This window comes from Mytilus edulis, chromosome 12 (genome assembly GCF_963676685.1).
Source record: "Mytilus edulis chromosome 12, xbMytEdul2.2, whole genome shotgun sequence".
NCBI lineage: Eukaryota > Metazoa > Mollusca > Bivalvia > Mytilida > Mytilidae > Mytilus > Mytilus edulis.
This window is the reverse complement of record NC_092355.1, coordinates 80,178,839-80,192,654: the sequence shown is the minus strand read 5'-3', so window position 1 is coordinate 80,192,654 and position 13,816 is coordinate 80,178,839. Positions and strand designations below refer to the sequence as shown.

Sequence of the window (13,816 nt, the reverse complement as noted above, 5' to 3'; positions counted from 1 at the left end):
TGCTTGTGTACAATTTGTTCTGTTCTGAAGTAACTTGTAGTTGTGTGTTTTTTACTGCTGGTGTACAATTTGTTATGTTCTGAAGTAACTTGTAGTTGTGTGTTTTATACTGCTTATGTACAATCTCTTATGTTCTGAAGTAACTTGTTTTTATATTTTTTATACTTCTGTTCTTATAGTTCTAAAGTAAATTGTTGTTGTGTGTTTATGTACAATATTCAACATTTTGAAGTAACTTGTAGTTTTCACTGTTTCACTGTGCTTTAATTTTAAGTAACATGTAGTTTTGTGTCTTTTTTGTTCATGTACCATAAAAGGCTGTATCTTCAAATGATTTTTCTATGAATTGTTAAAATAAGGTAGTTTTGAATGTGACTATTTTACTTACATCTCGATAATCAATGTCTGCACCATTCTGTAGACATAATTTTAAGGCTTCTATATCTCCCCTCACAGCAGCTGTAGTAAGTTTCTGTAAGTATAACATAGAAATTACATTTAATCTTGATAATCAATGTCTGCACCATTCTGTAGACATAATTGTAAGGCTTCTATATCTCCCTCAAAAGCAGCTGTAGTAAGTTTCTGTAAGTATAACATAGAAATTACATTTAATCTTGATAATCAATGTCTGCACCATTCTGTAGACATAATTTTAAGGCTTCTATATCTCCCCTCGCAGCAGCTGTAGTAAGTTTCTGTAAGTATAACATAGAAATTACATTTAATCTTGATAATCAATGTCTGCACCATTCTGTAGACATAATTTTAAAGCTTCTATATCTCTATTCCCAGCAGCTGTAGTAAGTTTCTGTAAGTAAACCATAATAAAAATATATTGAAAAGAATGTCCTTACTGAGCAATGAACCGTGAAAATGAGGTCATGGTCAAATAAAACCTGTGCGATTGACATATACAGTGAAACCTGTCCAAACCGAACACCCACAGGACTTTGAGTTTTGTTCGGTTTTCACAGGTGTTCGGATTGAAGAGGTAAACGGAAGTCGGCACCAAAATAATTTTAGCACTTACTGACAAGGGACGTTAGGTAACACAGCAAACAGCAATTTATTTTCATGATGATTTAGATGTAAATGTAAAAATTTACGCCAGTCTGTCAATCACGCTCCTTGTTGTGTAAATGTATTAATCGTTCAATGATTTCCAACTTTTAGCGTTTTGCGATTTTCCTTTGTATAATTTTTATCTAATCCGTTAATTTACTGACCAATTCAGATTCTCAGTCACTGCCAAATGACGATTCCGTAGTTGAATCGAGATCGTCATTTTCAATTATCTGTACACACGAGTTCTCGGACTAAACTGGCCACCCGCTGATTGATACTTTGCCACAAGATAAAAGCGAAACAACAGCAGGGGTCCAGTTTATTCTCGGACTTTATCGTTGATAAATAGCCAACGGAAGTCTGGAGGAGCATCTGAAATATATATATTGGGGCTCTAAAGGGAATCGGGCATCCCGTAAATATAATTCAAAAGACATTGGCCTTGTTGTGTTGCACGACTTCTTAATCCAGTGAAGCGCTTAAACTATTATTTAATTAAATGCACGTTAATCAAATATGTACGGTCACAAATTCGTTACTGCCATTCAGTAGCAAAACGTTTAATTGTTCCAAGGGAAAGTTCAATTCTTGTCCTTTTCGGCGACAGGGGCAGCGGACCAGTTTAACGTTTCTTTACAAAATAAAAAAAATTTGATCTCTGAATACATAGACACAAACATGCTAATTAGTTTGTGATAACAACTCACCAGTTCATTAAACCTCAAATACCCTCGGGATACTCTGTCATCCTGTGTTTGTTTAATTAAATCATGCAAATAATTAAATATACTTTTTTGTTTTGATTGCTATCGATTGATTTTGACAGGTAATTTTTAAATACCTATTTACTAACGAGCCTTCAAAAAGCGTTCGGAATTAGGTGTTGACAGGGTTCGGTTTTTTCAGGTTAGATTAACGTTAGTTGATAGGGAAATTTTGTGGGACTTTGAAAATTGTTCGGTTTAAACTGAAATTCAGAGTTCAGTTTACCCAGGTTTCACTGTACATCATAAAATATTTCCATACAACAAATATACTTGACATATTCCATAAAGTATTAAATAAAAAGACCAAAACTCAAAAACTGAACTTTGACCAGTGAACGATGAAAATGAGGTCACGGTCAGATGACACCTGCCAGCTAGACATGTACACCTTACAATCATTCCATACACCAAATATGGTAGACCTATTACATACAGAATAAGAAAAACAGACCAAAACACAAAAACCTTACTGTAACCACTGAACCATGAAAATGAGTTCAAGGTCAGATGACACCTGCCAGTTGGACATATACACTTTACAGTCCTTCCATACACTGAATATACTAGATCTATTGCTTATAGTATCTGAAATATGAACCTGACCACCAAAACTTAACCTTGTTAACTGATTCACGAAATGAGGTCGAGGTCAACTGAAAACAGTCTAACAGGCACAAGACCTTGCAAGGTACACACATACCAAATATAGTAATCCTATTACTTATAATAAGAGAGAATTTAACATTACAAAAAATATTTTTTCAAGTAGTCATTGAACCATGGAAATGAGGTGAAGGACATTTGACATGTGACTGACAGAAACTTCATAACATGAGGCATCTATATACAAAGTATGAAGCATCCAGGTCTTCAACCTTCTAAAATATGAAGCTTTTAAGACGTTATCCGCCGTCAGATCACTATCCCTATGTCGAGCTTTCTGCGACTTAAGTCACAGGCTCGACAAAAATTGTTAACCTTCAAAAAATTATTTTTTTATAGAATCATGGACTAGATTTGGCATATCCTTGATTTTTCTTTCTTGTAGTATTTTCTGGACTTTGACCTTTGTCCTTTTAAAGACATGTAATACACTTAGTCCTTTAGTTGCCCCTACTTTTGTCCTTTTTAAGACATGTAGTTGTGTTTTTCATTCACTAAGTCCTTTAATTGCCTTTTAAAGACATGTAGTTGTGTTTCATTCACTTTGCCCCTAGGTACTTTCTCATCCTTTTCATATCAGCTAGTAGAAATCTCTCTATTAACTTACTTAAAGAGATACATATATAAATGTATGTAGACTGAATAAATGTAGATGTGGGATATAATAAAGCAATGAGAATGTAACCTAAAAAGACAAAAAGTGTGTTGCATCAGTCAGCTCTTTATACCATAAAATAGATTGGTCTTATTCAACTCACATGAACTTAACAATGGCAAGGGGAGATAACTTCTGTATTTTATTTTTTAATTTATGTAGAAAAATTGTCCCAATATTTTTTTCAAATAACTCTACAGACCTACTTACGAGTTTCAAATAAACAAGGATCCTGAAGGTACTACATAAATAATACACTATCTCCCACCATCCACTTTAAAAAATCCCCCCCTCCCACCTCACTCAAAAGCTGTCCATCCCCTCCTACATCATGTACATTCATAGTTGAAAAATATTCGCTAAATTTCTTAAACTGCATTTTTGTTTGTTTTGTTCAGTTACTGAATACTGATTCAAATGCTGTTTGTGTCCCCAGTGTAATGAGTAGAAATGTTTTTGAGTTCACCTTGCTTTGTCCCATTTTTTTAATTTTTTGTTTTTAGAATAAGTAGTTTGGTAGTTCACTTAGAACTCAACTAGTTTTTATCTCAAGTTATCACATACTTGTATCTAATTGTAAACTAAGGCCAAATAAAAAAGTATGTGTGGTTCCAGTTACATCTGAAAATAAGTTAGGGTAGGTAGGCAGGGATTTTTTTTTATTTTATGGTTTTTTTTACATTTAGTCTATGGGAGCAACATTCTGACTTTAACAGTGCTCAATGAAAAATGACAATAAAATCTTTAGGGTAGGCTATTTTTAAGCCAAAAAAGTAGGGACGGTAGGGTTACTGGAACCACAAATATATTTTTATTTGGCCTAATGGGGAACAAAACTACAAATGACAAGGAGACTATTAAGTAAATCTTACCTTATTCCAACTTTCCATTATAGCCTAAAAATAGAAAAGAAAAGTCATATTCAATATATACTGTTGAGTTTTAATTGAGGTATTTGTGTTATTGTCAATTGAAAAAACATGATCACTATGAGTGGTAAAATACTGACCTAATATTTTTATCTTCTTATTTTATTCAAATAATATATTATAGCATTGTAACAGTCATTTATCTCAACTTTTCTGCACTATTTAAAGTTAATGAACTGAACTCAAAACCTTAAAAATCTAATCACATACCTAAATGAGGTACAAATGTATTCTACAAGCAGGGTGTGACTTTTTCCATCCAACACCAGAACATCTATTGCACTTTCCCAGACCTAAGAATTTCAAAACTTCTATTTACCAGCATTAAGACACACATAAAGAACAATATTAAATATCATATTGCAGCTTCTCCAAACACTGTCTATAATCAACTAGACCAGTCACATTAAATTCAATCATTTTTTTTATTCTGTATGTGCCTGTTGAAAGACAGGACCTATAACATAGTGGATGTAGTTAGAAGCTGTGTACCATATTTGTTTTTCCTTCATTGTTGTAGTTGGCTGTAGTTTTTCTTTTGAAATGTTTCACATTTTATCATACCATGTCTTTTTATAGATGATTATATGGTATGGGTTTTGGCTTTTGCTCATTGTTGAAGGCTATTGGACGACCTGTAATTGTTTATATCTTTGTCCTATTGTCTAGGAATAATTGTATCATTGTTGAAGGCTATTGGACGACCTGTAATTGTTTATATCTTTGTCCTATTGTCTAGGAATAATTGTATCATTGTTAATCATACCCCACCTCCTTATGGTAACTTCGAACTAGACAAATAGACTTGTGTCGCTACATGCAAGTGATAGGCCATTTCTGGAATCATGTCTTTCACCGGAAAATATCCTCAATTTCGCACCCCTTTGTGACGTCATTTACCAGATAGAAGGCGGGCCTGTATCCCTGCTCTATTAAAGTTTCAAGCATTTTCAGAATCGTCATTCTGCAGGGTAGTTAAGAAATAATTTATTTTCTGTAAGTACGTAATCTTAATTCCCATACCACTTAAGGGAGGGTCACCAACTTATTAAATTTTAATTTTCCAAATATTTTGTGCAATATACGATCAAACTTTTTCACTCTTTTTCACCCGTTAGCTCAACATGTGTTGCAAGTGGCAATGCCTACATTTTAGTTATGTGGTGATGGAAGTCATATGACAGATTCAACTAACTACCGTTTCCCGGAACTGGCCTATTGAGGTAACATATTCATTGAGGCATAAATGATCATTCCCTTAAATCATTAATTATAAAGCCAAGAAAACTTTCATGAAAATTTTCTTTGTACAATGCACAACAGAAACTACAAGAATGTGTCCATAGTAATGATAGTACATGGATGCCCCACTAGCACTATCATCTTCTATGTTCAGTGGACTGTGAAATTCGGGTCAAAACTCATAGGGAACATGTGTAAGAAGTTTCAAGTTGATAAGACTTCAACTTCATCAAAAAAAATCTTGACAAAAAGCTAACCTGAAGTGGGACAGACGCATTTTCTATGTTCAGTGGACCGTGAAATGGATTCAGCTCTAAATTTGGATTGTGATTAAATAGTTGACACAGCATATGTTTCTTACACATAATGAATGTGGTCTAATGATCTTAAAATATTTTTTTTGCCTTTGAGCAATTCACTATGCTGTTGAATATTAATCCTCTCAAAAAAATGTTTGAAGAAATTTTCTTTTTATTTATGAAATCTGAAATGAGAAAAATTTAACACCCCACCCCCCTCCCATTTTTTTTCACATACCCCCTTTCCCTTTTTCCAAAACTGATCTCAATTCAAATTTCTAATGGAGTTTGCAACAATAACTACTCATTTAAATACATCATAAGATATTAAAATGTAAAATAAAGTGCTTGTTATCACTGAATGGTAAAGATTGTTTTAATTCATCAGTTGGTAGTAAAAGTGAATATATTGTATATTGTATAAAACAATGATTTAAGTTGATTCAACTACTATTCTGGACAAAGAAAGATAACTCCAATTGAAAATTTCTTGCTATTGCACAATATTGTGCAATTAGATATTTCTTGCTATTGCGCAATACTGTGCAATTGAAAATATTTGCTATTGCACAATACTGTGCAATTGAAGATGTCTTGCTATTGCTGAATACTGTGCAATTGAAAATTTCTTGCTATTGCACAATACTTAATATAATAATTTTGGATCCTGATTTAAACCAACTTGAAAACTGGGCCAATAATACATGTTTAGATTCAGCATATCAAAAAAGCCCAAGAATTCAATTTTTGTTAAAATCAAACTTAGTTTAATTTTGGACCCTTTGGACTTTAATGTAGACCAATTTGAAAACGGGACCAAAAATTAAGAATCTACATACACAGTTAGATTTGGCATATCGAAGAACCCCAATTATTCAATTTTTGATGAAATCAAACAAAGTTCAATTTTGGACCCTTTGGACCTCTTATTCCTAAACTGTTGGGACCAAAACTCCCAAAATCAATCCCAACCTTCCTTTTGTGGTCATAAACCTTGTGTCAAAATTTCATAGATTTCTGTTTACTTAAACTAAAGTTATAGTGCGAAAAACAAGAAAATGCTTAGTTGGGCCCCGTTTTGGCCCCTTATTCCTAAACTGTTGGGACCTCATCTCCCAAAATCAATCCTAACATTCCTTTTGTGGTCATAACCCTTGTGTTAAAATTTCATAAATTTCTATTCACTTTTACTAAAGTTAGAGTGCGAAAATTAAAAGTATTCGGACGACGACGACGCAGACAACGACGCCAACGTGAAACCAATATATACAACCAAAAATTTTTAATTTTTGCGGTCGTACAATAATTCAAACGAGACAACTAACGGCCTTATTTATGTAAAAAAAATGAACAAAAAACAAATATTTAACACATAAACAAACGACAACCACTGAATTACAGGCTCCTGACTTGGGACAGGCACATACATAAATAATGTGGCGGTGTTAAATGTATATTTTGTATGTAAAGTTGCACATTGTCTTTTTTTAAAGGAATGGTGCTTAATTCATTTTTTTACATAAATAAGGCTGTTAGTTTTCTTGTTTGGATTGTTTTACATTGTCTTATCCGGGCCTTTTTTAGCTCATTATGCGGTATGGGCTTTGCTCATTGTTGAAGGTTGTATGGCGACCTATAGTTGTTAATGTCTGTGTCATTTTGGTCTTTTGTGGATAGTTGTCTCATTGGCAATCATACCACATCCTCTTTTTTTATATTAAATACTATGTTTAATAAATATGATTGTTTTCTGTGTTTACTTTGACCAGTATTGCAAGTACACCTAGAAACTAAAGACTTGGTGTACTTTTAGTTAAATTTTTCCTTACATGAAAGTTTTTGATTAAATACCCTGAAAAGACCACAAAAAAACTTTTTAAAGGCTTTTTTAAGCAGTTTGATACCAAATAAAACAACAATTATGTTTCATTATACTAAATTTGTGTTTTTAATTACTTGTAAAGTTCACAAAATGTCATTGACAATCACTCTGCAGAAATTCCTGTTACTCCAACATCAGGATGGATTCTTCGCCAAAACTAGACAGCCAGAAATGAGGTAAACACAAGAATGTGTCCCAAGTACACGGATGCCCCACTCGCACTATCATTTTCTATGTTCAGTGGACCGTGAAATTAGGGTCAAAACTTTAATTTGGAATTAAAATTAGAAAGATTAGGGAACATGTGTACTAAGTTTCAAGTTGATTAGACTTCAACTTCTTCAAAAACTACCTTGACCAAAAACTTTAACCTTAAGCGAACGGACGCACAGACGGACGGACGAACGGAGGCACAGACCAGAAAACATAATGCCCCTCTACTATCGTAGGTGGGGCATAAAAAGTGCCAAATATGAATAAATAAGACTAAGTATAACCAAACTTTGCATTTGGAAGATTAAAGTAACAATTTGGAATATTTAAAAGCAATTATTTAACATAAAAATTTAATTAGAAACATTTCAACACCAGTTTCCTAGATGAAGGACATGTAATCATGAAAAGTTGTCTAGTATAGTTTTTAAATAAAGAAATGCAATGCGTTATGTAAAAATAAATGAATACCTTCATGCGGTCAGATTATTCGAGTGTTAAAATACTAGAAAAGTGCTTATTTACCACTAGTTTTACAACTTAACATGGGAAACACAGCTAAAAAAAATCACTGTGTCAAAGGGAGGTAATCCATTTTTTTCCATATGATCTTATATACATTATGAGGAAAAATATGGGCAAAATGTGATGAAAATGGGGAGAATATTTATGCCTTACATTGATATCATAACTCTAAAGTGTAATTTCTATTGTTTATTTCAATCTGAACACAAAAACTGATTTTTACAATATACCCCATGCTTCCTCTCACAGTACACTCAGTGCATCCTGGATAGCCACAGCTAAGATAGAAATTTGTGTTAAACAAAACTTCAAATGGTTCCAAAATCCTTCAATTACATTAAAATTTACAGGAAATGAGTTTGTTGATTATTGTGTGGCCTTGGACTTGTACAGTGAAAGAGTGCATATTTTCCTATAGGGGTAAATTCAGTAAAAAATCTCCCATTGACTTTAATGCTAATCTATGTGTGGAAATAAGTTTATACCTGATTTACCTTTAGAAATTGGAAACTTTCATATAACATTCATGAAAGTACAAATGTAGCCCTATCTTTTGCACTAATAAAAACATAGGGTCATGCAGCATTTTTGGGCATTCACATGGCCTTTTTTACAAACAATGTAGATTCGCACTGAATTCCTATACTGACCCCCATTACTTTTCAACCCTGTAGAAAAAACATTTAGTACACTCAGCATTTTTTTTTTTTTTTTCAACTCTAGTTCTGATCTATCTGCCAAAAAATATTATTACAAACATTATCTACCAATCAGAAGAGCATATGACTTCAGTGTTATACAGAAAGCTCTCCCCTACATGCTAAATGGGCGGTCCCTGATGACGTATATTTATTTACTGAATTTACCCCTACAATAAAGGTACAGATAGTGGACAAAAATGAGTTCCCAATAAAAACATGTCCTATCATTTCAACTAAAATCAATATTTTTCAAAAAAAATTATTACTTTATGAGCGATTTTTATAAAATATATACCAAAGTTTTTTTGTTTATCTGGCCATGATTTTCGTGAGGGTCGTTTTCATTTTCTGATGGGTGAAACACAAATGCAAATTTTTACGATTTTAATTTGGTTAGAATACATAGCAAAGTTTTCCACAAATATTTTCTTTGTGTTCACCTCATCAGAAAATGAAAATGAGCCTGAATAATATCATTGCCATAAATATAATTCCTAAATTTTATGGCCCGCTTCATTAAAATGTTGACCTTGTCATATGAGGTTATTTTTGATTTGTTGACTATATATTGACCTGTATACATCACCATACTTGCTTTGTTGGATTGCTGTCTCATTGACATATATCTCGCTTAGTAATATGATCCTATATAGTTCACATATAATGTACACTTACCTATAATAACTTGACTGGACAAGGATCACATTGACTGCATGGACAAGGATCACATTGACTGCATGGACAAGGATCACATTGACTGCATGGACAAGGATCACATTGACTGGACAAGGATCACATTGACTGGACAAGGATCACATTGACTGGACAAGGATCTACAAAATACAAATAATAGATGTTCAAACTAAAGACAAGGCTTAAAAAGAAACACTAACAAACAACAGTACACAAAACACAAAATAAAATAAATAACTTAACCATTCAATACAATTTGACTGTAATATTTACTTACCTTTACTAAGTATTAAATCGACTGTACTTGAATCAAATAAAAACGAACAGTAGATCTTTAAACTGAAAATACAAAATAGCTCAATTACAGTTTCAGATGAATATCGGTTAAACCATTTCTGAATATATTATGTATATACTTTTTTAGCTTGTAACAAGTATCTTGTCATGAATGAAACATGTGAAAGAGATATAACCTTCCATATAATGTATATATATAGTACCATACAAAGCTCGGTGTAGCAGTCTTCACACTGAACTGCTAAATCTACAGGCCCGCAGCTCAATTTTTGAAAATTTTTAGTTAGATTCTGTTTGCCTGTAGGTCTGATTTTTACAGGCCCGAAAGCAATTTTACCAGCCTGGGCTGCCACTCGTCGTGAAGACTGGTGTAGGAGTTTTTTAGCATTGAAGGCTGTCTAATGCCAATAATGAAATATTTTTTTTGTGATTAGATGATTAATAATTAATTATGATTTATTTAAGATTACTGTTTTAAATTGATTTATTTGTGTTTGGTGTAAAGTAAAATACAAGTAGTTAGCTTGGTATAAGTAAAACAAGGAAGACTTTTAATGAATAAAATGAAAGATAACTATTTTTACCAGTTTGTGACGAGTTTGATAGCCATTTAGATTCTTCTGCCCTACTTTAGCAAGTCTAATAGACAGATGACTTAGTTTTTGAGTTTTTGACAGAGGCTGATTTAGAGAGTTTTACAGGGCTTTTTGTTGGGAAAATTTGGTTGATTATTTAGGGAATCACTGAAGCATGACTGGAGGGGGCCCCATCTTAGTCAGTCAGTACCCCCACCCCCACCCCCTTTATGAAAATTTCTGGATCCGCCACTTTTTGATCATGACAATATTTATTATCAATTCTGTCCAAATAATTCACAAAAGAAAACCTGTTTACGTTTTTAGAATGTCACTATTTTATTTTAAACAATAAATAAACAAATTGTCTTTATTTAATAAAAATACACTATCAAAAGGACGATTACAATAAAGCACAAAACCTTTGATGCCTACGTAGAGAAGAAGAAGAAGAACGAGAATGGGAGCGAACGTGAATTTGGGCGAACGGACCCAGATTGGAACCAAGACAACATGGAGGCTTGTATAGGGTATATTGGGATACGGGATATTTGCAATTTTAATTTTAGGGATACTGGATATTTGTCCTAAAAGTACATGTAAATGGGATATGGGATATTGATGCATTTATAAGGATATTGAATTTTTAACATGAAAAAAAAATAAGTTGAATTAAAAAGTTAAGTACAGAAATATTTACATCTCACTTGATAAAACTGCCCCAAAAAGTTTAATATTAAAGGTCATTTTAGTGCTTTGTTGATTTTAATTGAGTTAATGGTCATTTTATTTAAAAGTCATCCAAACCCAAGCGAAAAGTATTGATCTATTTTCGATATTTATATGTTCATGTGTACTGAAAATTTTAAAAGTATTTGTTTTGCCTTCCATACTTCGTTCCTTATTGTTAATTTTCCTTTTTTGGATGGTGATGTTCCTTTGGCACTATCTTACAGTGTTTGTATATCACAACACCTCCGCTATGCCCGTGTCTGTTGTAACGTTTTGGATTTTAATGAACGAAATCTATGTATTACTGGTAAATAATATTAAGTCAGGGATTTAGTTACCACAAATCACTTAAAATCTTTACTAAATCATGTAAATTCTAGATTTGGTTTTGAAGTTTGGTTCTACCTGTAATTTTTTTTAATTTCAAACGGGATAGCACATCCTCATTTTTACGGAGATGTTGTTTACCGTGCCATTGGATGTTGGATGTGTAACGATTGATAATTTAGTCTCAGATGCATTACTTTTTATTAGTTGTAATTGGCTTTGAACTAGCTGTCAGTAACTGCAAGTACTCTCAGATCTGTACTTACTAGGTCAAGACTGGCATATATGACCGTTTCCGGACCCTTGGTACTTAGTGTCTTTTTGTTGATGGGATGTACAAGAACTCGGTCACGTCCACTCTCTGTTTTTGTTAGATGTATTTCTATTTGTATTCATCTGATGTCAGTTAAGCCTTTTTTAACTGATTTGTATAGTTCGTTCTTATGTTGCACCACTGTCCCAGGTTAAGGGGAGGTTTGGGATCCCGCTAACATGTTTAACCTCACCACATTCTGTATGTATGTGCCTGTCCAAAGTCAGGAGTCTTTAATTCAGTGGTTGTCGTTTGTTGCTGTGTTACATATTTGTTTTTGTTCATTTTTTTTTATACATAAATTAGGCTGTTAGTTTTCTCGTTTGAATTGTTCTACATTTGTCATTTCAGGTCTTTTTATAGGTAACTATGAGGTATGGGCTTTGCTCATTGATGAAGGTCGTACAGTGACCTATAGTTGTTAATTTCGATCTGTGTCACGTGGTCTCTTGTGACGAGTTGTCTCATTGGCAATCATACCACATCTTTTTTTATATTATATGCTCATATGCATTGATAATTTTCTTAAATTAATCATAGATTTTTGTTAGATGTATCCATCTGATGAGTTAAGCCTTATTGTTGTCAATGTTTTTATTTGTTTTGATGCTTTATATGATTACAGGATATTTTATAGTGTTTTACCTCTTATTTTTTACGTGGCGTGGCAGGGATCTTCAGAGATCTCCACGTTTTACAGATTGTTCTGATGTGCAACGGCTGTTTTGCCAGACAAGCTGGGCCGAGGGACGTCAGAGCACATCCCATATCAAAAAGTAGATATTTCGCTGTATAAACTATGTTAATAACGAATAATTACTAAATAATCAATGTAAATTAATATATTTTCTTTCTATTACTGGTGTTGTGAGGAAGGAAATTAAAAAAAAAGTAACACAAGAGTGCACACGCTGAAATGTCTCGCCTTCTTTACTAATCATTGATATTATGTTGATAGTCCTAAGTATAAAGCTTTATAAAAAACTGTCACATAAACTTAACATTAACCAAGATAACTAAACAAAGACCAATGAACCATGAAAATGAGGTCAAGGTCAGATGAACCATGCCAGGCAGACATGTACAGCTAACAATGCTTCCATACAACAAATATATAGTTGATTTATTACATAAATAGTATTAGATAAAAAGACCAAAACTCAAAAACTTAACTTTGACCACTCAACCATGAAAATGAGGTCAAGGTCAGATGCCAGCTGCCCGCTAGACATGTACACCTTACAATCATTCCATACAACAAATATAGTAGATCTATTGCATAAAGTATGAGAAAAACAGACCAAAACACAAAAACTTAACTATAACCACTGAACCATGAAAATGAGGTCAAGGTCAGATGACACCTGCCAGTTGGACATGTACACCTTACAGTCCTTCCATACACCAAATATACTAGACCTATTGCTTATAGTATCTGAGATATGGACTTGACCACCAAAACTTAACCTTGATCTGACACTGATCCATGAAATGAGGTCGAGGTCAAGTGAAAACTGTCTGACGGGCATGAGGACCTTGCAAGGTACGCACATACATGTACCAAATATAATTATCCTATTACTTATAATAAGAGAGAATTCAACATTACAAAAAATCTGAACTTTTTTTTCAAGTGGTCACTGAACCATGAAAATGAGGTCAAGGACATTTGACATGTGACTGACGGAAACTTTGTAACATGAAGCATCTATATACAAAGTATGAAGCATCCAGGTCTTCCACCTTCTTAAATATAAAGCTTTTAATAAGTTAGCTAACGCCGCCGCCGCCGGATCACTATCCCTATGTCGAGCTTTCTGCAACAAAAGTTGCAGGCTCGACAAAAAATATTGGGATCTATGTAATTCATAAAGTTCAAGATCACAGAGTCAAATGTTGTGTTATTTCTTTGCAAAACAAGGGCTGTGCAAATTT

General features: G+C 33.2%; 1 protein-coding gene across 2 annotated transcripts in view; it reads right to left on the bottom strand.

Annotated features, from left to right (window-relative positions):
- LOC139497239 (uncharacterized) overlaps positions 1–9,752 on the bottom strand; it is a 167,197-nt gene extending 157,445 nt beyond the window's left edge. The window contains exons 1-2 of one of the 2 annotated variants that reach the window (XM_071285368.1): positions 9,679–9,752; positions 389–518 (exon numbers count right to left, since the gene is read on the bottom strand). In XM_071285368.1, the coding sequence (XP_071141469.1) occupies positions 389–487 (99 nt within the window). In that variant the 5' untranslated portion in view covers positions 488–518; positions 9,679–9,752. Of the gene's footprint in view, positions 1–388; positions 519–722; positions 812–4,271; positions 4,374–9,678 lie in introns of those variants that run through there. The other variant, XM_071285370.1, reaches the window with a different exon arrangement.
- Between the last annotated feature and the right edge of the window lie 4,064 nt (positions 9,753–13,816).